Source organism: Glandiceps talaboti, chromosome 9 (assembly GCF_964340395.1).
Source record: "Glandiceps talaboti chromosome 9, keGlaTala1.1, whole genome shotgun sequence".
In the NCBI taxonomy this organism is placed as follows: domain Eukaryota; kingdom Metazoa; phylum Hemichordata; class Enteropneusta; family Spengelidae; genus Glandiceps; species Glandiceps talaboti.
In genome coordinates, this window is record NC_135557.1 from 11,480,922 (window position 1) to 11,505,203 (window position 24,282).

The 24,282-nt window shown below is 34.8% G+C and overlaps 1 protein-coding gene across 1 annotated transcript; it reads right to left on the reverse strand.

Annotated features, from left to right (window-relative positions):
• Nucleotides 1–1,297: 1,297 nt before the first annotated feature.
• LOC144439803 (dapdiamide synthesis protein DdaC-like) lies at nt 1,298–22,999 on the reverse strand. The gene is made up of 5 exons (XM_078129037.1): nt 22,652–22,999; nt 10,806–11,210; nt 5,150–5,335; nt 4,627–4,750; nt 1,298–1,596 (listed from the first exon to the last, which is right to left on the reverse strand). The coding sequence occupies exons 1-5, from the start codon at nt 22,997–22,999 to the stop codon at nt 1,298–1,300; spliced, it is 1,362 nt and encodes a 453-aa protein (XP_077985163.1).
• Between the last annotated feature and the right edge of the window lie 1,283 nt (nt 23,000–24,282).

Sequence of the window (24,282 nt, forward strand, 5' to 3'; positions counted from 1 at the left end):
ATTAACTAATCAATTAATTTGTTCGATCATTCATTCATTCATTCATTCATTCATTCATTCATTCATTCATTCATTCATTCATTCATTCATTCATTCATTCATTCATTCATTCATTTCTTTGTTCGTTAATTCGATCGTTTGTTTGTTCAATCATTCTTAAACTTCCTCATCACATACCATACATACATACATACATACATACATACATACATACATACATACATACATACATACATATATGCGGATTGATTGAAATAATAATAACTTGTTTAATTGTTCAATTAATTATTATATTAACCAATTCAATTAATGCTTGTTAAATCCACTTTCGTTTGACGTGATGTTTTTGCGATCTTGTATTTCTTTATTTAGATAACCCATGTTTTAGTGTGAAAGGAAGGACCCTCCTTCGGTTGTACAAGGCACTCTCAGCCTGGGCAGATTTGTATGCTACTGATCCAAAGAATCTTGAAATCGGTCGTAAAATTTTATGGAACAACAATGACATTACTATAAATAATGAGTCTGTTTATTGTTCAGAAATCCACACAAAGGGAATTATTTTTGTCAACGATCTGTTTGAAAACAATCGTCCACTTAAGGGCCCTTCTCTAATACATATGTATGGCCTCTCTAGGCTAGAATTGTTTCATGTGTCTCGACGTTTTACATATGCTAATTATTGGCCAACCGATTTAAATACCACCAAAAAACATCTAAGCATCGGGTATGCTGACATGATGATTCTCTACCAACTTATTTACATACAAAGTTGACACACAATTTAAATTTTAACATACTTTTATGACTTTGTAACAGAAGAATTAAAAAAAAAATAAACCTACGGAAAATAACGAAATTTGCAAAATGCCTGATTATTTACTCATATTTCACAAATTTATATAAAAATAATACATCGACATTAATTCATATTGTTACATCTGACAATCGATAATATATGAGCAATGTCAAAATTAAAAAAAAATAATAACATAAACCATTGGGATACACTGATTCCTGTATAAAGGTTCATGTATTTCCAAAGCCCTAGTTCTGTTTTGTGACGTCATTGCATTATAGTATGTGAGGACCAATTTATATTTGAATTGGGACATACACTTTAACAGTCAAACAGAAACACATAGGAAAACACCAATGACAGTAAAATTTCCGTTACGGAAGTTACAAAGTATTACAAAATACAAATTACTACAATGTTACCATTCGTGCATATGTGTTCTATTGCAATACCACTTAACAGTGGACATCACGTGTTAGAGTTAGTGTCCTGAGGTCGCTAGTCACTTGTTAAAGCAACGACCAGTTTACGCTTGCCAGTATACCCGATTCTTGCATGCTGGGTGTACATATTATCATAGACCAAGACATCAGATTTCTGCATCTGAAAACCAACTGCTGTCTGCCACAGAACATCACGAATATGCTGGATAACTTCGGGTTCAATTTCACTTCCATCACCATAGGTACTGTGGTAGGGGTATTTCCAATTTGGGATGTCCAAGTCAACAAAGTTTGGATGGTCAAAACAATACGATGCATGATTACCAGTAATTTGGTTGAACCATATACGTTCACCTTTTGAAAAAAAGAGTAACAACTAGATTACATATCCGTATCTGAACTGCGGTAAATTATAAGAACAAACTCTAGTGTACTGTAATATGGTAGTATTTTGTTAGAAATGATGCTATTAATGATATTAGAAATTTGTTTATATCAGCAGATGTCATATCCCCATCCATTACAGGTGTCTTCAATTACTTCATTCACTCGGGTGCTTTTCCCGCCTTATGGAAACGTGCGAAGGTTACCCCATTACACAAGGGCGGGAGTATATGTGACCCTGGTAATTATCGACCAGTAAGTATTTTACCAGTGTTATCCAAAGTGTTGGAGCTACATAGTCATAATCAGCTCATTGTTTACTTTCAAGGTAATAATCTACTTCACGGCAAGCAATCCGGATTTAGAGCTTTTCACTCATGTAAGTCTGCTTTAACTTGACTATTGGATTCCTGGTGTTGTATCCGACAAAAAACAATTATTTGGTGTAATTTTCCTAGACTTTTAAGGAAAGTGTTTGATCTTGTAAACCATATGATTTTTAAGAATTATGGAGTAAGAGATAACGTCCCTATTTGTGTAGTTATGAGTGGATGCAAATCCGACAGTGTCCCAATATGAGTACCCTAGGGGTCAAATTCTTGGCCCTCTACTGTCTTTTTTTGAAAGTCAATGACATGCCTCTTCATACATCTAAATGCCAAGTAGATGACTATACAATGCATACGTCAGGTAAGACTACTGTCAACTTAGAAAGTAGATTACTTGGCGATCTGGAACATGTAAATAATTGTTTAGATAACAAAATATGCCATAATAATAAGAAAATCAAATGCATATTAGTCACTACTAGGCAGTAAAGATCACGCTTGGCTAATCCAGTGCTAAGTGTTAAAATCGGTGAAAATGATATTGAACATGTAGAATGTGAAAATCTGCTTGGTGTTACTCTTCAGGGTCATTTGTACTGGTCATTTCATGTTGATAGTGTGGTAAAAAATGTAAATTATATCTCTTATCAAGAATTAAGCAATTTTACCAGTTACTGCGAGGCGTCAGTTTTATGATTGTTTTATTTTGCCTTATTTCGACTATTGTTTGAGTATTTGGCATTGTTGTAGTCAGAAAGATATGGATCGTTTGAACTGTCTTTTCAAGCGAGCAATGCGGTTGATATTAAATTGTGAAACTAGTACTCCTTCTGATGAAGTGTTTAAACTGTTACCATGGTACCCACTATATTATCGTTATAAGTTTAACCAAGTTGTAACTGTACACAAGGCTCTTTGTGGTCTGTCGCCACCTTACATCCGGGACATGTTAACAGTGTACAACCTACAGAGATCTTTACGATATGTTAGTAATAATGCCCTACAAGTACCATTTGTTAGAACTGAATTGTTAAAACAGTCCTTTAGAGTAACTGCTCCTAGCCTGTATAACGAATTACCTATTGTAATAAGGAGCTGTACAAGTCTTAAAGCTTTTAAGCATGCTTGTTATGAATTTTATCTACACAGTTATACACACAATTCTTAGTTTCTTTCTTTAGGTACTTTGTAATCTATCCCCTGTGCTGTAGTTATCCTTGTAAATATTTTCGTCTTTTTATGCTCGACCCTTATGAAAACAGGCGTATACCTATCAAGGCTATCGAGTTGAAATAAAGTTTATTATTACTGTTATTATTATTATCATTATTATTATAATTGATTGGCGCGGGCTGTTTTTTTTGAAAGGCGTTGTACTTGTTATTACACATTACGTTAGCTATTCTTATTTGTAATTATTCAAAACCTATTTTAAAAAATACAATAGGATTACAATTCCCTTATTTGAATTTACAAAAGCATAGCATTCGTATTATATTGTAGAAATGGAAATGTTTATTCAAGTTAGAACCAGCAATAAGTCACACCTAGACCTCGTTAAAGCTTCTGACAGAATCTTTTTTACTAAGAATGAAAAATAGACTCCCAAACTGTGGTCTTTTTATCTCTATTACCTTTGCTAACTATTTTAAACAGTTATTTGTTATGCATAATTGGAAATATCACATTCTTTCAACCAAGCTTTGTATTGTGGAAGCCAAAATATTACAGAGTTGCAATCCTGATATGTTGTATCATTTGTTGTCTAACAGAAAACATGCAATTACAACATATAATGATGTCCTTCCTCTATTTCCACTCGATGTATGTGTTGTTGTTGTTGTTGTTGTTGTTGTTGTTGTTGTTGTTGTTTTTTTTTTGTTTTTGTTTTTTTTTTACACGGCTATTGCTTAAGCGAACTTATGTATAACATGCACGAGCCACGTTTAACAAAAAAATATTGAATATGTATTCTGGTCGTTTTACGTCACAACAACGCGTGTCTACGTCACTGGTTCTGCTGTGTTCGACAATATGAATCAATACGTCTAAAATTGCCATCACCTTCTCTGAATTTTCTTTTATATTACTGGCGCTGATATTATTATGTTATTCTCATACATTGTTTCTTCATTCAGTTGGAAAAAAACTCATAACCTAAGGGTTGTCACTACTCATCGAGTGATTCGCAGTGACAAAGGCCCCTAGGTAATTTGTATTTCCCTTGTCTGAAAGAAGACAAATGCTGGGGAATACCATTAAAATAGCCAGCAAAACAAATTAATTGTATAAATTTATTTTGCATTATGTGCTAGCCTAATTTAAAAATATCAAGTCAAGTTTCCTTTTATGCTGATTTCTATAATTAAACATAAACTTCAGCAACATAACAAATTAATAACTTTTGGACTTGACACATAAAAAGCCTTATTTAGATAGTTTTCTCTAATATTCTGTAAAGTCGTTGATATTTGACCTTTTTGGCGAAAAAAACGAGGAAAGTTCCATATATTAGTGTAATAAGTAAACACAATTCACATTAAAAATTCACGTTCAGTAGATTTTTAATATTTTTGTACAATTCCGAAGATTGGGGAATTTATTATATAGCCCTAATCCAGTAATGTCAATCATCTTGCCAAAAGAATATGTTCTCGTTATGGTTAATTACCTGTCAGTGGATGTCTTCGGAATGCAGGTACGTTCTGCCAAAAAATCAACGAATTGTTGTCTTCCCATCGATATCCATAGCCATGATTTTCCAAAAATAATGATAGCTTGATTTTATCGTTAATCTGAAAAGTCTAAAATGAAATGTCGGTAGATTATCAACATGAAAATAAATAAAATGTAGATATATATACATCCATACATGCATACATCCATCCATCCATCCATCCATCCATCCATCCATCCATCTATACATTCAAATATTTGACAGTACGATAATAGCCATTGCTTTTGCACAGCTCATATTAATGTTTTTTTTCTTCTAACTTGTTTTTACTAACATATTTGTTGTTGATTCCTGACCGCTGAAGTAAAAAGCATAATACTGTATCCTTTACATAAAGTACATTACTATATTGCACCACGTACGTGTTTCATCAGTTATTTTTCATTATGGCACTGCTGATTACATTGATTTTCCTTTTCACGTTCTATAAATGGTCATTATAAGCTATAGAACTTACTTCCTGCCAATTTCGAGGGGAATCATTCTTATTCTTGCACCCGACATAGTTGTGATATCTAACTCCAAGTCTCTCAAATTTGTCAACAACTTCTTTATTTAGTTTCGGTAATATATCTCTCACGTCTGCTACCACACTTTCCCCTCCATGACCTGGTGTAGCAGGATGATCACAGTAAAACAATAGCTATGAAATTAAAAAAAAGAGCTCTGAACGCATATGTAAACAGGAAAGCAAGCATACTTTAAAACAATAAAAAGGGAGGCATCCGTATGCAAAATCACTCGTTATAGTGGAGCTTTGTGTTAGGTAAATAAGGCAGAATGTATGAATCAATGTAAACCAGATTTAAACTGAATGTCTTCCGTAAGGGTAATCTTGATTTTTTTGTTCCTACATATAATTATTGCTCGAATGGAAAAATCTTGGCTATCGTAGGCTGTTTTTTAGTACATGATACCCCCCTCAAGACAAAAAAGAGGTGCCAAACTACAAGAAATCGGAAAGGATATCAATCTAGGTATGCAGTGCAGCAGGTGTAAAGGTTTTGAAATAAAATTATTCAAATTAACAGGGATACACACACAAACAGACAAACGTACATTTACCCATGCATACAAAACAAATGTTAGGACTTATTGGTATCATTTGAACACAGTGCTTTGGTATCACAAATAAATGAACCAAATTATATTGAATTTGAAGAGTGCATTCTGGAGATATAACCTAATTACCGAAAACCATGTTTATGGAAACATAACCAGTTCTTGCCATTACCTTACGGAGCACGTGTCTTAAATGTCGTTTGAATTGAACCATACAGTCGGTGTTTTTTTTAGAAATTGGTGATACAGTTTCGGACAACAGTCTCGAATAAACATAATGCTATTGTCGTGGAAATAGCTTTCAAACTTATGAAACTGCCAGGGCATATTCTCGCATAAATTAAAAAAACCCACCATAACCATATACAATAAACGGATAAGTTGCTTATTATCATTATATTGTATTGGCATACGGAATAAACATAATGCCTTCTTAAAAACATAGACCCTCCACCCACTGCATTACCGCTATACGTATCAGATTAATCATACATACATGTAATGTATGCAAACGCACATCGCTTCAAAGGAAATGCCGCAGTTGCGTATCCTGTGGGTGGAGGGTCTGTAAGTATAGGATAATGCACGAGTGGAGTGCAATCGTTGAGATACTGACCGACACGAGGGCCGTAGGCCCGAGTGGAGGTCAGTATCTCAACGATTGCAAGACACGAGTCGCATTATCCGGCTTACAACACGTCAACAGCAAATGGTTCAAATATTAACCAATCGGGAACGACGTGGGGCTTGTGGGTCGGACAATTAACGACCTTAATATGCACACATGTATTCAGTTAATTTTATTGGTTTAAGGTTGTCACGTGCTAGACATACACAGATGTTAATACTCTGCAGATTTCTATGTGCCACGTCATTCACTTCACTGTCTTTGAGGGGGAAAGACGTCAGACAGCGACGTAGAGTACAAAAATACAAAACTCAAAATACTTTCAAAGAAGAAGCTGAAATGCAACAAGATTCCAACGAGGATGACTGGCTCTTTCAGGATTTCGACGAAATTCTCGAAGGAGAAAGGTTCCAAGAGTAGGCATTTGAAGAAACTGCCATTTTGTCAGGTTTGTCAACGTCCGTCCCGCTCGCTCATACCGAGCCGACACCCTCTAATGCACTCAATAGCAGCTCATTGTCGAAAAAACAGGACACCGAAGCTGTGCCGTCAGATACAGGGTACGCTGGTAGTCATACTTAATTGAATAAGAAATGTCAAACCAACATTGAACCAAGTATACGTAATACGTAGCCTGTAAAACTGACACTGCACAAGAACTACTAACATAACTGAACAATGACAGTGTACCGGACAACCTACTGCTAAATGTCAAATTGCATGTCAAACTATTATAATTTAATGTATTCACTACATTTGTATACCCTTCACAGAATCGAAAACTGAAGTTCTGTAATGTTAATATATTTCATTAATGTAGCTACATTCTCTGTAATTTTACAGCGTACCAGTATGGAGCAGCAGTTTGAGGTGAGCAAGGTGCTTCAAGGAAAGGCTTCAAAAATACCTAAGACCTCGCACACCAAAAATGGCAGTCAAACAAAGCGTGACATCGAGGTAGAAAGCGCGAGTGGGGGAAATGAAACCGAACAAGAAAGTAAAGTCAATTACGTACAGGTTGAAGCTGTAATACCAGGAAATGGAATTTTTTATTTCAAAATAACGAAAAAATGATCATGTAATTAGCAATTCAATAGTATTAAAGTCGCACGTCATGCACCTGTCATAATATATTCGTTTGTTTGTGCTTTCTTCAGTACACGTGTTTGCTCTGGTGCAGGGCAATATCTAGATATTGCCCCCGTCCGGGGCATTATCTAGATATTGCCCTCCCCTGGAGTAAAATTTGCATGAAATGGATGCTATATTATATAGAATGCCCCTCGAGAAAAAAGGAAGTAGACGTGTGTAGTTTTGTAAGTTAATCAATCACACGTGTTCACTACGCATGTATTTATGCACTTCTCCACCCAAACGACGTAATCCTAACGTAATCCTGAATAATTAACGACCAAGCTGAGAATCACTATCTTTCTCGGTAAATACCGGTATGACGTAAGGCATAAAAGAAATAAAACAAGGGTTGAATTGGATTACCGAGAGTAACTGTGCTGTTTACCATACCAGGTTGAAATATACTAAATGAGTTGAATACAGGTTTGTATACTGTGCGTTTATATAATTTATAAACTGTAAATGTACTTGCATGTCCCGTGACTCGAGTATTCACACAGCTGTGTTGTACGCAACACTACTTGTTTTTTTCTCTCCACGTTCCATAAGTTACCTTTCAAAGTTTGACTCTATAAAAGCATCAATGGCTTCCATCCCATGTACATTCATGGGTACATGCATCTTAAAAAATAAAGGCAATCATTTATTGCATAGAACGACCCTTGCCAAACGATATGTCCTTTTCACCAATTTCGACGTATTTGTGTGACTTTTCAGATCAGGCATCTGGTTTTAATACGTATCTACACATGTAGTATTGAATCCTGGACAGGTACATTCTACACACGATATAGAGTCCAAGTTTAGGTCTACACAAAATTTGAAATTTTACCTCTCAATATTAGCATACAAGTTACATAAATTGGACCTCTTGCAAATATTAGATAGAAAAGAAACAACACTCAGTAAAACACCTTTAGAAACGTTCAGAATGTTTTACCCTCACTTTTGACCAATTGAGATACTTTATAGAGCAATGGAAAAAGTCAATATGGCAGCTACTTTACTTGTTATTTGTTCTGTATGCAGTTCTCCCTCTACGTTCTGTAGAAATATCATATTAAAAAGTAAATGAATCGTTGTTAAAGGCATTTCATGAGTGCTTATTAATTTCCCACTTTGCAATAGTGGCAAAATGAGATATACTTAGTCATCAAGTTGGCATGTGACTACTTATTCCCAGCAATGAAGGTTATTTGTGTATGAGACGTTTACGTTGAGGATTTGAATGTCAGATTTTCTTTGAGTACTACAACACGTGGAATAATAGCTAACAATGCAATAAAATTTGATTTAAGATGCTATTTTCTGGTGGGTTGGTGATTGGGGTTGGATGGTACATTAGAATTTGTCTCTGATGTTACTTTCAACCTTTATTCATGACTGACCAAGAGGAAGTTCGTTGCGTAATCGAATGTAAGAGTGCCTTCATGCTGAATAACTAAACTAAATATGCATATATTCATAGTGTTCCTTTGAAACATTATAAAAGATATTCTTCAGATACTGAATTTATCATCTTTATTTTATACTACATTGTCCCTAATCTTGTTTTAATTTAGAATTTCGATGAAATAACGTAATAATAATAATAATATTTATTTCTTATAGAGCGCATTACATTAAAAACAATCTCAATGCGCTGAACAAAAGTATAAACGTATTTTAAAATGTACATATACACAAGTATAAACAAAATATGAAACAGGATAAAAATACAAAGACACGGAAAGACATTTAAAAAAACAGAAATGTAAAAAAGTTAAAAATTAATAATAATGAGATCTAAAAAGATGATATTTCAATGCAGATTTAAAACTGTTCAAAGTGTGTGAAGAACGAAGACATGGTGGCAGGGCATTCCAAAGGCGTGGGCCGCAAATAAAGAAGGCCCGATCACCATAGTATGCAGTGTTCCCTATCGGTTGGTGCAAATTCACCACGCTACCGGATTGCGACCGAAGGGAACGACGGGTGGATCTTATCATTAGTAAATCGCCTAGATATGAAGGCCCGCACCCATTAAGAACTTTAAAAACAATGCAGAGTACTTTGAATTCAATGCGCTTCTGAATAGGTAGCCAGTGTAATGAATGAAGAACTGGGGTAATATGCTCAACTTTTTTCTTTCTAACGACAAGTCTTGCTGCTGAATTCTGGATAATTTGGAGTTTACGAATTTGTTGAAGTGGGAGACCATATAATAAACTGTTGCAATAATCTAAACGTGATGTAATAAAAGCATGAACTAGTTTTTCAGTACAACTTTGATCAAGAAGAGTGCGAATTTTGCCAATTTTCCACAGAGCATGAGAGGCAGCTTTACAAATATTAATTACATGATTAGACATAGTAGCCGCCGAATCCATGGAAACACCAAGATTGCGAACAACATTAGATGGTTGTATATCGACATCGCCAATCCGTATCTCACACCGGGGTACCGGACCCGCACCACCAAATTTAGAAGAAAAATGCACAATTTCTGTTTTACCGTCGTTAAGACAGAGCATATTATCACGCATCCACTGTCTAACTTCACCAGTGCATGACTCAATAACTGAAGTCGGAACCCGGTCACCCTCACACGTGAGATACAGTTCGGAATCGTCCGCATACATGACACAATTTAAACCATGACGGATTATGATATCCTCCAAGGGGGCTGTGTAAAGCGTAAACAAAACAGGTCCAAGGACGGAGCCTTGGGGGACACCACAATCGAGAGACCTAATGTAACAGCGGAGAACACGTCTATTCATGTTGTTCCTTTGAATTGACATGTAACACCACCCAAATAGCTATACTAATAGAAACGTAGACAATGCCTACGACATAATGGCGCGAGTAGTTTTGAATAAAAAATAATTGAGTCTATTCACTCGAATACATAACTTTGTAAAGTAACAATTCAATTGATGCTATGCTATTGATCAACAATATGTTTATATCAGATGTAAACTGAATGCCTTCAATAAAAGCAAAACTTTAGATTGCTGTTCCTTCACGCCTTGTAGAAAGAAAAATTCTGCGCTACCAGACATGATATTGCATATCCATTAGATTTTGCCTAAATATCTATATTCTATTTGAGATTGTCAATAGGTATATTGTTTGGCTACTTAATGTCACAGTTTCATAACTCATGGGTATGTGTGTGGCGTATGTGTTTGTTAATGATAAACCATCATGTTTTCAATTTTTTTCCCAAGTATATCATGAGTTTAGTGGCAACATTTTGGCAGTATCTTTTTCTTAAGGAGACGATTTGGAATGTTTTAGAACTAACCTTCATGGGTGGATCGTTGTGATATGCCATCTCATTGTGTGGCTCTATGGTGTAGACAGGTGGTTCATTATCGGCGGCTGTGTATACCAATTCGTCAACTTCATGTCTCTGACCACTACCCCCAATATATAACTTATTCTTATATCTGAGGGCTTTGACAAATCGTGAGAAGTTGTCGACACCATTCAGTGGCAATCCTCTAAAGAGAATCGTGCCGTAGATGTGGAGTTTTTCATCTATCATGGCACGAGCCCTCTCAGCCCAGGTTTCAATCGACACATCCGACGCCACAGCTTGATATAGCGCAGGTTTGTTGTCTTTCGGACATGCTAGATACTCCGGTAAATCGTGGCCGGGAAATGTTGACCCAGGCAGCCATTGTCTACCCGCTATACGAGGTTGTATCTGGGGCGTTGTAGCCTAAACACGCTTGTGATAGACAAAACTCTCCCTTGTTCTTACTCCCTGATCCCTCCATGAGTATCGACTACTGGATAGTAATCGTGTATTCACCTTCCATGGTAAAATTATCTTTCTAACCTGACACACAGTGTTGTGAATCCAACTCATGTTGTCATGAATAACCTGCATATGTGTGTGTCAACTGCGGTCCTTCACTAATTTAACAGGGAGTGTTATATAATCAAACTTGCATGCATTGTCTTTTCATCATTAAATATCTCCCTAATTAGATAACCATACATGTTCAACAAGTGTTAAAAATATATGTTGGCAATTTTTATTTCAATATTAAGGGTAATTTTTGCAGCAGTTTCATAAATGAAGTAAGATCATGGTTTTCTGTATATTGATGGCAAATTAAAATATGTGAACAGTACGATTGCTTTATATCTGTATACATGTACTTATGGGCACCCTGTAGACTATAAACTTGTAGACAGTTGTATAATTTTGCATTTTAATCACAAAATGATAAATTATGGCTTCTTTCTTTGCATATCATTTGCATATTATGTATGATGCTTCCGGTTTATTTGATTTCCTGTATTGTTTGATGTTGGTGATTGCTATTCTTTCAAAAAAAGTACGCCAACCATGAATTATTTCAGTTACTATGATATGAATACTCTGGTTGGTTTTCATCTTTTAAAGCACTAGTAAGTCCACACCTTGACTTTGCTTCCCCAGTGTCTTCCCCACATATATACAAGTAGGGATATTGCATTTTTGGAAAAAGTGCAATGTCGGTTCACCAGGATGATTCTGCAGCTTGGTGGCTTAAATTATGAGGACAGTTACGCATACTTAAACTGACAACTTTAGATAAATTAGAGCTGATTTGCTTGAAGTATATAAACTTTCCATTAACATATTCTCCTTGATCCAGTTGTATTTTTCAAAGTATCTACTTCGACAACAAGGGGATATAGATTGAAATGATTTAAAGACAGATCCGGATTGTATATACCAAAATATTTTTTATGTTGTAAACATTTGGAACAGTTTACCAGAAAGGGTTATTGTGACTACATCAATTAATCATTTTATAGTTTGTATTGATAACACCTCAGAACAGTAAGGGTCTATAAAAGCATCAATGGCTTCCATCCCATGTACATTCATGGGTACATGCATCGTAAAAAATACAGGCATTCATTTATTGCATTGAACGACCCTTGCCAAATGATATGTCCTTTTGACCAATTTCGACGTATTTGTGTGACTTGTTATCAAGTGTATATACACACATTAAAATATTCCTTTTCAGATCTGGCATCTGGTTTTAATACTTATCTACACATGTAGTATTGAATCCTGGACAGGTACATTCTACATAGGATATAGAGTCCAAGTTTAGGTCTACACAAAATTTGAAATTTTACCTCTCAATATTAGCATACAAGTTACATAAATTGGACCTCTTGCAAATATTATATAGAAAAAGAAACATCACTCAGTAAAACACATTTAGAAACCTTCAGAATGTTTAAACCCCCCCCCACTTTTGACCAATTGAGATACTTTCTAGAGCAATGGAAAAAGTCAATATGGCAGCTACTTTAGAACGTTTTTGTTATTTGTTCTGTATGCAGTTCTCCCTCTACGTTCTGTAGAAATATCATATTAAAAAGTAAATGAATCGTTGTTAAAGGCATTTCATGAGTGCTTATTAATTTCCCACTTGGCAATGGTGTCAAAATGAGATAGACTTAGTCATCAAGTTGGCATGTGACTACTTATTCCCAGCAATGAAGGTTATTTATGTATGAGACGTTTACATTGAGGATTTGAATGTCAGATTTCTTTGAGGACTAAAACACGTGGAATAATAGCTAACAATGCAATAAAATTTGATTTAAGATACTATTTTCTGGTGGGTTGGGGTTTGGTGGTACATTAGAATCTGTCTCTGCTGTTACTTTCAACCTTTATTCATGACTGACCAAGAGGAAGTTCGTTGCGTAATCGAATGTAAGAGTGCCTTCATGCTGAATTACTAAACTAAATATGCATTATTCATATTGTTCCTTTGAAATATTATAAAAGATATTCTTCAGATACTGAATTTATCATCGTTATTTTATACTACATTGTCGTTGATCTTGTTTTATTTTAGAATTTCGAGGAAATAACGTAATCAAATGTAACAGCGGAGAACACGTCTATTCATGTTGTTCCATTGAATTGACATGTAACGCCACCCAAATAGCTATGCTAGTAGAAACGTAGACAATGCCTACGACATAATGGCGAGAGTAGTTTTGAATAAAAATAATTGGGTCTATTCACTCGAATACATAACTTTGTATAGTAACCATTCAATTGATGCTATGCTATTGATCAACAATATGTTTATATCAGATGCAATACAAAGCTTGGTTGAAAGAATGTGATATTTCCAATTATGCATAACAAATAACTGTTTAAAATAGTTAGCAAAGGTAATAGAGATAAAAAGACCACAGTTTGGGAGTCTATTTTTCATTCTTAGTAAAAAAGATTCTGTCAGAATCTTTAACGAGGTCTAGGTGTGACTTATTGCTGGTTCTAACTTGAATAAACATTTCCATTTCTACAATATAATACGAATGCTATGCTTTTGTAAATTCAAATAAGGGAATTGTAATCCTATTGTATTTTTTAAAATAGGTTTTGAATAATTACAAATAAGAATAGCTAACGTAATGTGTAATAACAAGTACAACGCCTTTCAAAAAAAAAAAAAAACAGCCCGCGCCAATCAATTATAATAATAATGATAATAATAATAATAGTAATAATAAACTTTATTTCAACTCGATAGCCTTGATAGGTATACGCCTGTTTTCATAAGGGTCGAGCATAAAAAGACGAAAATATTTACAAGGATAACTACAGCACAGGGGATAGGTTACAAAGTACCTAAAGAAAGAAACTAAGAATTGTGTGTATAACTGTGTAGATAAAATTCATAACAAGCATGCTTAAAAGCTTTAAGACTTGTACAGCTCCTTATTACAATAGGTAATTCGTTATACAGGCTAGGAGCAGTTACTCTAAAAGACTGTTTTAACAATTCAGTTCTAACAAATGGTACTTGTAGGGCATTATTACTAACATACCTTAAAAATCTCTGTGGGTTGTACACTGTTAACATGTCCCGGATGTAAGGTGACGACAGACCACAAAGAGCCTTGTGTACAGTTACAACTTGGTTAAACTTATAACGATAATATAGTGGGTACCATGGTAACAGTTTAAACACTTCATCAGAAGGAGTACTAGTTTCACAATTTAATATCAACCGCATTGCTCGCTTGAAAAGACAGTTCAAACGATCCATATCTTTCTGACTACAACAATGCCAAATACTCAAACAATAGTCGAAATAAGGCAAAATAAAACAATCATAAAACTGACGCCTCGCAGTAACTGGTAAAATTGCTTAATTCTTGATAAGAGATATAATTTACATTTTTTTACCACACTATCAACATGAAATGACCAGTACAAATGACCCTGAAGAGTAACACCAAGCAGATTTTCACATTCTACATGTTCAATATCATTTTCACCGATTTTAACACTTAGCACTGGATTAGCCAAGCGTGATCTTTACTGCCTAGTAGTGACTAATATGCATTTGATTTTCTTATTATTATGGCATATTTTGTTATCTAAACAATTATTTACATGTTCCAGATCGCCAAGTAATCTACTTTCTAAGTTGACAGTAGTCTTACCTGACGTATGCATTGTATAGTCATCTACTTGGCATTTAGATGTATGAAGAGGCATGTCATTGACTTTCAAAAAAAGACAGTAGAGGGCCAAGAATTTGACCCCTAGGGTACTCATATTGGGACACTGTCGGATTTGCATCCACTCATAACTACACATTGTTCTCTGTCGACAAGATATGACCGAAAAGAAATAGGGACGTTATCTCTTACTCCATAATTCTTAAAATCATATGGTTTACAAGATCAAACGCTTTCCTTAAAAGTCTAGGAAAATTACACCAATTAATTGTTTTTTGTCGGATACAACACCAGGAATCCAATAGTCAAGTTAAAGCAGACTTACATGAGTGAAAAGCTCTAAATCCGGATTGCTTGCCGTGAAGTAGATTATTACCTTGAAAGTAAACAATGAGCTGATTATGACTATGTAGCTCCAACACTTTGGATAACACTGGTAAAATCACAGGGTAAAGGACCAATGATCAATTTTGTACTCGCTATTTTCCAGATTTCTAATATTATTTTCTGTATATTTCGAAATAAAGTTTTAAATACTGTTTCCTCTTACTGTTTTTTTCTATTTCCTACCTGATATCAATGTCTTATCTGAGTTTATCAGCTTTGCATTAATTAGTAGCTTGCTAGAACAAACTCACTATTTGCCCAAATTAACGCATTATGCCGTGAGTGTAAACATCTACTGATGCGACTAAATGGTAATACACGGAAAGGGGTGAAACTCCAAAGGGACGTGTCCAGAGGACATCCGTAAATCACCCTGCCACTTAATTTATTCATGAATTCACAAAACAACAGGAAATAAACAAATGGTAAAATCATGCATATGTTATTATCATGCATACTGTTATTTCATTCTCAAATTAAAAAGCCGACGTATTTGAAGAAATGCTTGCGAAGACAGTTTTGACACGATTGAAAACCAAAAACGTCTGTCGTCTGGACAAAACAGTGTGTCGTTTATTAGGATCATGGATGTATAGGATTGACATATTAAAAAGCCGATGTTGTCCAAGAATTGCTTGCCCGATAGATATTCACGATTGAAAACCAAAAATGTGTATCGTGAAAAATGTAGCATGGATGATATATTTAAAAGCCGACGTATTCAAAGAAATACTTGCATGATAGATATTCACGATTGAAAACCAAAAATGTCCCCAAAATGTAACCCGTGCAGCACGATCGACATTTTCGAAAATAGAACGTCGCGTCGTTTGGTACATGATAGGACTTTTGGTTTTTATTAAATAGTGCGAAAACGTCACAAAAATGAGGAAAATGTAGGACGAAACTCAAAAATGAAAAAGTATTGACTTCTGTGCAGTGTTTCATGAGTGTATTTTACCCTTTTCTCCTTCCTTATGTCCCAACATTTGCTACGAAGCGAAGATAGCATTGACAGAATGCGAGTTTATTCCCAGAGAATCCTGGGTAATTTGTTTACAAGTTAGGCACATGTCGCCAGTAATAAACAACTCAGGGGTCAAAGGTTTCAACTTCCGACTTCCTGCTTTACGGATGTCATCGGGACATCGTCAGTGTGTTGGCCTGGTTTCGTGTTAGGGCACTTACAGACAAGCTTCAATGCTGTAACTTCATCAATGCTTCCCTTCATTTGTACATTAGGATTTCTGGTTGTGGAATTACCATTGTACCGTTTGAAAGTTGATTTCTTTGCAAATTTCTGGACACGTCCCTTTGGAGTTTCACCCCTTTCCGTGTATTACCATTAGTCGTATCAGTAGATGTTTACACTCACGGTATAATGCGTTAATTTGGGCAAATAGTGAGTTTGTTCTAGCAAGCTACTAATTAATGCAAAGCTGATAAACTCAGATAAGACATTGATATCAGGTAGGAAATAGAAAAAAACAGTAAGAGGAAACAGTATTTAAAACTTTATTTGCAATATACAGAAAATAATATAATTAGAAATCTGGAAAATAGCGAGTACAAAATTGATCATTGGTCCTTTACCCTGTGGTAAAATACTTACTGGTCGATAATTACCAGGGTCACATATACTCCCGCCCTTGTGTAATGGGGTAACCTTCGCACGTTTCCATAAGGCGGGAAAAGCACCCGAGTGAATGAAGTAATTGAAGACACCTGTAATGGATGGGGATATGACATCTGCTGATATAAACAAATTTCTAATATCATTAATAGCATCATTTCTAACAAAATACTACCGTATTACAGTACACTAGAGTTTGTTCTTATAATTTACCGCAGTTCAGATACGGATATGTAATCTAGTTGTTACTCTTTTTTTTCAAAAGGTGAACGTATATGGTTCAACCAAATTACTGGTAATCATGCATCGTATTGTTTTGACCATCCAAACTGTGTTGACTTGGACATCCCAAATTGGAAATACCCCTACCACAGTACCTATGGTGATGGAAGTGAAATTGAACCCATGAACTCATGACGTCACAAAACAGAACTAGGGCTTTGGAAATACATGAACCTTTATACAGGAATCAGTGTATCCCAATGGTTTATGTTATTATTTTTTTTTAATTTTGACATTGCTCATATATTATCGATTGTCAGATGTAACAATATGAATTAATGTTGATGTATTATTTTTATATAAATTTGTGAAATATGAGTAAATAATCAGGCATTTTGCAAATTTCGTTATTTTCCGTAGGTTTATTTTTTTTTTAAAATTCTTCTGTTACAAAGTCATAAAAGTATGTTAAAATTTAAATTGTGTGTAAATCAGAGAGTGTCAACTTTGTATGTAAATAAGTTGGTAGAGAATTATCATGTCAGCATACCCGATGCTTAGATGTTTTTTGGTGGTATTTAAATCGGTTGGCCAATAATTAGCATATGTAAAACGTCGAGACACATGAAACAATTCTAGCCTAGAGAGGCCATACCTATGTATTAGAGAAGGGCCCTTAAGTGGATGATTGTTTTCAAACAGATCGTTGACAAAAATAATTCCCTTTGTGTGGATTTCTGAACAATAAACAGACTCATTATTTATAGTAATGTCATTGTTGTTCCATAAAATTTTACGACCGATTTCAAGATTCTTTGGATCAGTAGCATACAAATCTGCCCAGGCTGAGAGTGCCTTGTACAACCGAAGGAGGGTCCTTCCTTTCACACTAAAACATGGGTTATCTAAATAAAGAAATACAAGATCGCAAAAACATCACGTCAAACGAAAGTGGATTTAACAAGCATTAATTGAATTGGTTAATATAATAATTAATTGAACAATTAAACAAGTTATTATTATTTCAATCAATCCGCATATATGTATGTATGTATGTATGTATGTATGTATGGTATGTGATGAGGAAGTTTAAGAATGATTGAACAAACAAACGATCGAATTAACGAACAAAGAAATGAATGAATGAATGAATGAATGATCGAACAAATTAATTGATTAGTTAATTGATGGGTGGATGCCATTCATTTGAAGGAACTAATTAATTAATTGATGGATGGATGGATGGATGAACGAACGAATGAATGAATGAATGAATGAATGAATGAATGAATGAATGAATGAATGAATGAATGAATGAATGAATGAATGAATGAATGAATGAACGAACGAACAAATTAATTAATGGATGGTTGGATGGATGGATGGATGAATGAATGAATGAATGAATGAATGAATGAATGAATGTACACTGTGTAATTCTTAGCGGAGTTTTGTTATATTCAATTTTAGTGGCGTTTTCGAGGATGTGCATGGTTTAGTGAGCTGTGCACTATGGGTAGTAGTTCATCATTTTAAATCTGATAGGGAAGGGATTTCAGGGATAGTTGACCAGTAGAGCTGGGAATGAGTTCTGATTTATTTAGATGAAGGACAGAAAAAAGGGGAGAATAACGTCTCCCCAATCCCTTTCTCTAAAATAATGAAATCTTATCTCCATTTCAATTAAATCATTATTTTGTGTATTTCAATTTTGAACTTGTAGAATGTTTTATAATAGCACAACCAAATGTTGTTGTGGCCACTATATATAACATTACAACTTGTTTTGTATATTTACAGAGACTTGTACCAATTACGAATATACTTGTAATAATGTTGCTGAAAACTTGTAACAAAATTGCCGACCTTTGTAATAAACTAACGATAATTGTAATAAAATTGCCGACATTTGTAATAAACTTTGACATTTGTAATAAACTGACGACATTTGTAATAAAATTGACGACATTTGTAATAAACTAACAACATTTGTAATAAAATTGACGACATTTGTAATACAATTGACGACATTTGTAATAAACTAACAACAATTGTAATAAAATTGCCGACATTTGTAATATAACGTTGCCGACATTTGTAATAACTTATTAACGACATTTGTAATAACATTGCCAACATTTTTAATAAACTAACGACATTTGTAATAAAATTGACATTTGTAATAAACTAACGACAATTGTAATAAAATTGCCGACATTTGTAATAACATTGCCGACATTTGTAATAAAATTGCCGACATTTGTAATAAACTAACGACATTTGTAATAAAATTGACGACATTTTTAATAAACTAACGACATTTGTAATAACATTGCCGACATTTGTAACACAATTGCCGACATTTGTAACGACATTTAAAGTTAAACTGACAGTAAAAATTTACAAAATAAGTGCCTCATCTTCACCAATCCTAGATTTCAACAAATTAAACACCTGGATCTAAGAAACTTTATCAAAATTCCCTGTGTAAAAACTTATTCTACAAGTTAAGCCAGGGAAGTTTTGCGCCGGTATTTAGCACCAAAAATTGACACAGAACTATATTGTTATGTATTTACTTCTATGATTCAAATCCAAAATTCTTCCTTTATATATCAGAGTTTATCTTTGTTTGGCCTGTCATAGGTTTGTGTTTATAAAACCATCAGGCAAATATTGGCAAGCGATTACGTTTCTTTTTATACGTAAGTACAATTAGTTCACAGACCAACAATAATCGAACCTGGAAACTGGTATGTGTGTCGCTAGACTTTGGTGAGATATAGTGATATACAGTATCCATAACACCAAGTGTCCGTAATGTATGATGTCTGAAATATTCGCCTTTATGCATATTAATCTCTTCACACTCACGGACAAGAATATGTCCCTGTAGACTTATTGATATACTAACTAATTTGTTTTTAAAAAATACTCATACCACTTACTTCTCAAGCCATTATGAAGCTTTCAATTTTTGCCCCAAAATGCACTCTAAAATTGGTTGTGAAATCGCCGTTTCTAAGATTTCTAGAGAAATCAGTTTGTAGGTAGTCAACCGACCAGCTAACCAACCAACCAACCAACCAACCAACCAACCAACACTTTGTCCGCAATGATTAAAATATATACATTCGATCATACAACCACAAATGGATTGATGATGCTAGTTCGTATATTCACTCATCACTCAGAAGCCTTCACAATCACAAACAACTCATACATTTGCCGCTTGTACACTAGAGGAAGTAAGATTTAAGAACTAGATAAAATCAGGTTAGAAAACAGATTGAAATTACTTTTTAGCTACCCTCCATACGCCCGTCTTTCCTCCGTCAGTCAGTCAGTCAGCCAGCCAGCCAGTCAGTCAGTCAGTCAGTCAGTCAGTCAGTCAACCAACCAACCAACCGACCAGCCAACCAGCCAACCAACCAGCCAACCAACCAACCAACCGACAAGTTATCTTTTGACAAAGTCAATTTAACAACACGTCCACCAATGATCAAAATTTACATTCGTTCAATAAAGCACGACGTGTTCATCAAGTGAATTATGATTTGAACTGATGGGTCAGTACATGAGTACTGCTGGGTATATAATGTAGGTACTAGCAGGTAAGTAAGTAGCTAGGTAGATAAGTAGACTTATTATTGACTGATTGATTGATTGATTGATTGATTGATTGATTGATTGATTGATTGATTGATTGATTGATTGATTGATTGATTGATTGACAAAGACTCAAAGATCCAAGTGGCTGACATAATTGTTGTAAATTAATTCTAGGAAGCCTGTAATGACGATATTTTAAATCATTTCTAAGTTTAGAATGAGTAATTCCATTTCTTTTAAAGTCAGAGAGGAACCCCCTTAACCTTTTTTTATTACAAATTTCGGCAGGTTTATTACACATTTTTTTCTGAAATTTATTACAAATATCGGCAATTTTTATTACAAATGTCGTCAGTTTATTACAAATATCGGCAATTTATTACAAATGTCGGCAATTTTATTACAACTTTCGGTTTATTACAAATTTCGGCAATTATTACAAATGTCGGTTGTACAGTACCTCTTTGTAAAAGTTTGAAAAACTCAACTTTAGGTTATTAATGCCAAAATGACAATTAAACTGAAAATTTCCTCCTATAGACTGTAAGCGCCTTTGGTAAAGCTTTTTCCAAGGATGGGTGATGGAGGGATCAAAGAATCGTTTTAACCACATGATGCGGAAGGTCTTGTGCATTGTAAAAATGTCTGGTGCTCTAAGACCACCATCGCCCATTTCTGACATCAACACATTTCTTGAAATACAGTCTCGACCATTCCAAATAAATTGAAAATTTTTGCTTTAATACTGTTAAGAATTTCTTTAGGGACATATGACATTCTCATAATGTACACTAATTTCGAGATAGCAAGACTCTTTACAATTTGTATTTTCCCCAATAATGACAAACTGCGTTGTTTCAAAAAACGCAATGTTGATTCCAAACTTTCAATTGGCTTAGCATAATTCAACGCTGTAGCCCATTGAGTATCATGTGAAATATAAACCCCTACAATTTTCAATGGTTTTGAAGCACACATTATACCAAAGGGCTTGTCTACTCTACTTTTCCAGGGTCTAAGCCACATGGCTTCGGTTTTCCCAATGTTCGTTTTCAGACCAGAAATTTTACCAAAACTATCAAGTAAATCAAAAAGATGCTTTATGGAAGACTCATCACCAACAAAGCAGGTTAGATCATCGGCGAAAGCGCACTCGGTAACAACTGTATTACGCAAATGAATACCTTTGATATTTTTGTTAGCCCTTAGAGAAATCAAAAATGAAGAGAGATGGGGGTAGCGGATCTCCTTGATGGACTCCTCTTTCAATTTTGAAATATCCTGTTGTGTATCCATTATTCATGACTGAACTCTCAACATCTGAGTAAAAAGTTCTAACCTACTTTATCAAGGATGGTCCAAATTAAAGGCGTTTAAGCAGGCAAATAAAAAATTCCACTCAAGAGAATCAAAAGCCTTTTCAAAATATATTTTGCTACTAAAAAAGTAAAATACCTGGGATGTTTAACTCAGACGTACACGCAAGTACTTCCTCAATCAAACGGATACAGTCAGAGATGTCTCTGCCTTTCACAAATGCCGATTGAGTATGAGAAATAATATTTGGTAGGATCTTTTCCATTCTTTTTGAAATGCAACGTGACCCAATCTTGGCATCAATATTAATCAGTGAGATCGGTCGCCAGTTTTTAATGAATTGTTTGTCTTTACCAACTTTTTCTATGAGAGTAATAATTTTTGACGCTGATGAGATGTCGACATACAACATTTTTCATGAGCATAGTTAATTGAATCTACCACACACGGTCCTACAATGTGCCAAAACTAACATAAAATTCAACCGGGAGGCCATCGTTACCAGGTGTTTTTCCTTTTGTCATAGAGATAAGGGATTTATATGCCTCCCCAAGGGTAATCGGACCTTCTAAACTGTTTTGTTCATCTTGTGAAAGTTTTGGAATATTCAACTGAGAAATAACATTATTTGGATTACTGGGGTTTTGAGAATGACTATGATGACTGCTATACAGATTACTATAAAACGATTTCAATTCTGAGAGAATATCTGACTGGTTCCGTTTGACCTCGCTATCACTACCAATGATTGTCTGGATATGAGACCTGGTTTGATTTCTCTTTTCAAGGCCTAGAAAATATTTCGTACTCTTTTCACCCATTTCCACCCATATCGCTCTAGAGCGGACAATTATCCCTTGGGTGATATAGTCGTATAGTGAATCTAACTCGATTTTAGCATTGTTCAGGAGCTCAGCGGTTTCGGATGAAGGGTTAAGTTGTCGCTATACAAAATGTCTAAATATTCTAGTTTCTTTTCAAGTTCGCTTATTCTATGACGTCTCTCCCTAGCTTTTTGCTTACTGTACTTGATAGTGAAATTCCTTATCCTGTATTTAAGGAGATCCCATAGAAGGCTTTTACTGTGAATATCAGCATATGCACCACACCAATCATGAAAATTTGAATTGATTTGATCGAGGTAATCTCTATCGTTCAAGAGGCTAAAATTTAATTTCCAGTGGGACGGTCCCCTTTTCGAATCTCGCGAGTCCAATGAGAGGACAACTGCTGAGTGAACACTAAATGACACAGGGCAAATGTCTGTCGAATCAGTAATAGTTTGCGTATGGTCAGAAATGAAAAAAATAATCAAGTCTACTACTCACATGGGAGGGCCCACCTCTCAACCATGTAAATCGCCGATACCCTGGGTTGCGAATACGTCAGATATCGATTAAATCGTATTTTTCCATCAAGTCATAAAGTATCTTCTTAGATTTAACCCAAGTATGTGGATTTCCACTCAGGCGATCCATTGTTACATCATATGTGAAATTGAAATCCCCTCCAAGTACAATATGAGTATCTGGCTCACACTCGATTTCTTGAATGCAATGCTCAATTTGTTCCAGAAAAGAACTGTGAAATTTCTCGTCATTTGGCGCATAAATATTGATTAGCAAGAATGGGGAAGAGTCGGGCTGCGTGCTGATTGGTTGATTATGTATGACGTATGACTATATAATGAGTTCATCAGAAACGGCAACAATGTTAACAACAACAACAACAACAACAACAACGTATAACACAAAATATGAATCAATAAATGTAATTCACGACAGAAGAATTGGGAAGATCATAGATTTGAATATCGTTGGGAGGAGAACGACTCACTGTTTTATTGGCAAAATCAACCTGCATTCCGAACACATCCATTGACAGGTTAGTAAACAAACTTTCTATTCTGCTATTCTAAATATAACAATTTTTGTCATCAAGTTACCTTTGGAGAATAGTCTACAATGTACCTTATTTCTAGTAACAGCCTGAGTTAATGTTTTCCTTCTTATTTAATGAATACATTTCGAAATGAAACGCAATCTTGTTGTTTGTTTTCCCCAAAAGGTGAATGTGTATGGTTCAACCAAATTACTAGTCAACA

Coding starts and splice junctions, on each gene's coding strand:
- LOC144439803 (XM_078129037.1), bottom strand. CDS start 22,999: ATGGGTGAAAAGAGTACGAAATATTTTCTAGGCCTTGAAAAGAGAAAT. Junction 5,336..10,805: donor ACAACGATCCACCCATGAAG/GTTAGTTCTAAA, acceptor TTAATTTCATAG/CTATTGTTTTACTGTGATCA. Junction 1,597..4,626: donor CCGAAGACATCCACTGACAG/GTAATTAACCAT, acceptor TTTTTTCAAAAG/GTGAACGTATATGGTTCAAC.